The 1553-nt window shown below is 52.2% G+C and overlaps 1 protein-coding gene across 1 annotated transcript; it reads right to left on the bottom strand.

The window, feature by feature from the left end:
- Positions 1 to 302: 302 nt before the first annotated feature.
- Positions 303 to 1151, bottom strand: LOC309585789 (olfactory receptor 14J1-like; the record flags this gene model as incomplete). Its single annotated transcript, XM_082303649.1, has 1 exon — positions 303 to 1151. The coding sequence occupies one exon, from the start codon at positions 1149 to 1151 to the stop codon at positions 303 to 305; it is 849 nt and encodes a 282-aa protein (XP_082159775.1).
- Positions 1152 to 1553: the final 402 nt, after the last annotated feature.

The raw sequence follows: 1553 nt of genomic DNA, 5'->3' as shown, positions 1-1553 counted from the left end.
AATGCAAGGAGTAGTACTACAGTACTTTATAAAAAGCAGAATAACACCAGAAAAAGAATAAGAAAAAGCACCAATGAAAATATGGACAAAAAGGAAAAAAAAGGCCCGGATTGTAAAGTTACATTCTGAAGGTTCTGGAGCAGGAAAGAGAGAGATTATTACTTCTGAGAAGCATCCTAGTCATCATTTTCCCCGCATGGCAGAAGGAAATAGAAAGATTTTAACTTGTGAAAAGTATCCAGTCCTCACTTTCCTCAGGGCATCCCTGAGCTCCTGGTTCCTCAGGCTGTAGATGAGGGGGTTCAGGGCTGGAGGCACCACCGAGTACAGAACTGACAGGGCCACATCCAGGGATGGGAGGAGATGGAGGGGGGCTTCAGGTAGGAAAACATAACAGTGCTGAGGAACAGAGAGAGCACGGCCAGGTGAGGGAGGCACGTGGAAAAGGCTTTGTGCCGGCCCTGCTCAGAGGGGATCCTCAGCACAGCCCTGAAGATCTGCACATAGGAGAAAACAATGAACACAAAACAGCCAAACACCAAACAGGCACTGACAGTGATGAGCCCAAGTTCCCTGAGGTGGGATTTGGAGCAGGAGAGCTTGAGGATGTGTGGGATTTCACAGAAGAACTGGCCCAGGGCATTGCCCTGGCCCAGGGGCAGGGAAAATGTATTGGCCGTGTGCAGGAGAGCGTAGAGAAAGGCACTGGCCCAGGCAGCTGCTGCCATGTGGGCACAAGCTCTGCTGCCCAGGAGGGTCCCGTAGTGCAGGGCTTTGCAGATGGACACGTAGCGCTCGTAGCACATGATGGTGAGGAGGAAATCCTCTGCTGAGAGGAAGAAGAGAAAGAAAAACACGTGAGCAGCACATGCTGAGTAGGAGATGTGGCTGGTGCCCCAGAGGGAATTGTGCATGGCCTTGGGGACAGTGGTGCAGATGGAGCCCAGGTCGGTGAGGGCCAGGCTGAGCAGGAAGAAGAACATGGGGCTGTGCAGGTGCTGGCCGCAGGCTCCGGCGCTGATGATGAGGCCGCTGCCCAGGAGGGCAGCCAGGGAGATGCCCAGGAAGAGGCAGAAGTGCAGGAGCTGCAGCTGCCGCGTGTCTGCCAATGCCAGCAGGAGGAAGGGGCTGATGGAGCTGCTGTTGGACATTGGCTGTGTCCGGGCATTGGGTTCTACCATGGAGAAAAACACAGTGAAGAGTTAGAGGAGATCTGTAACCACAACCAAAGCCATTTCCCATCCACCCTCCCCTGGAACACACACAGACACCCTTTTGTGTTTAAGAGTTCTGAGGTTTTTTTTTCTAACTCCCCCCATATCTCTCTTGGTATTCTTGGGTATCAGAAATCCTCAGCATTTCTGCTGCCTTCAGGGAGAAAAGAGCAACTTTTGCAAGGCAAGATGATGAGTGGAGACTCAGGGGAGGTGCTCTGTCATTCTGACCTGCTCAGAGTTTCTCAGTTTCACTTCTCTCAAATGTAGAATGTTCACCCTCCCATGTTTCCCTTAAAGATCACCAGGTGCTGCTGGGAGCAGATGGATCCACCACAG

Source organism: Coloeus monedula, assembly GCF_965178545.1.
Source record: "Coloeus monedula genome assembly, contig: HAP1_SCAFFOLD_348, whole genome shotgun sequence".
NCBI classification, from domain to species: domain Eukaryota; kingdom Metazoa; phylum Chordata; class Aves; order Passeriformes; family Corvidae; genus Coloeus; species Coloeus monedula.
The sequence above is the reverse complement of the archived record's forward strand: the minus strand, read 5'-3'. Positions and strand labels throughout refer to the sequence as shown.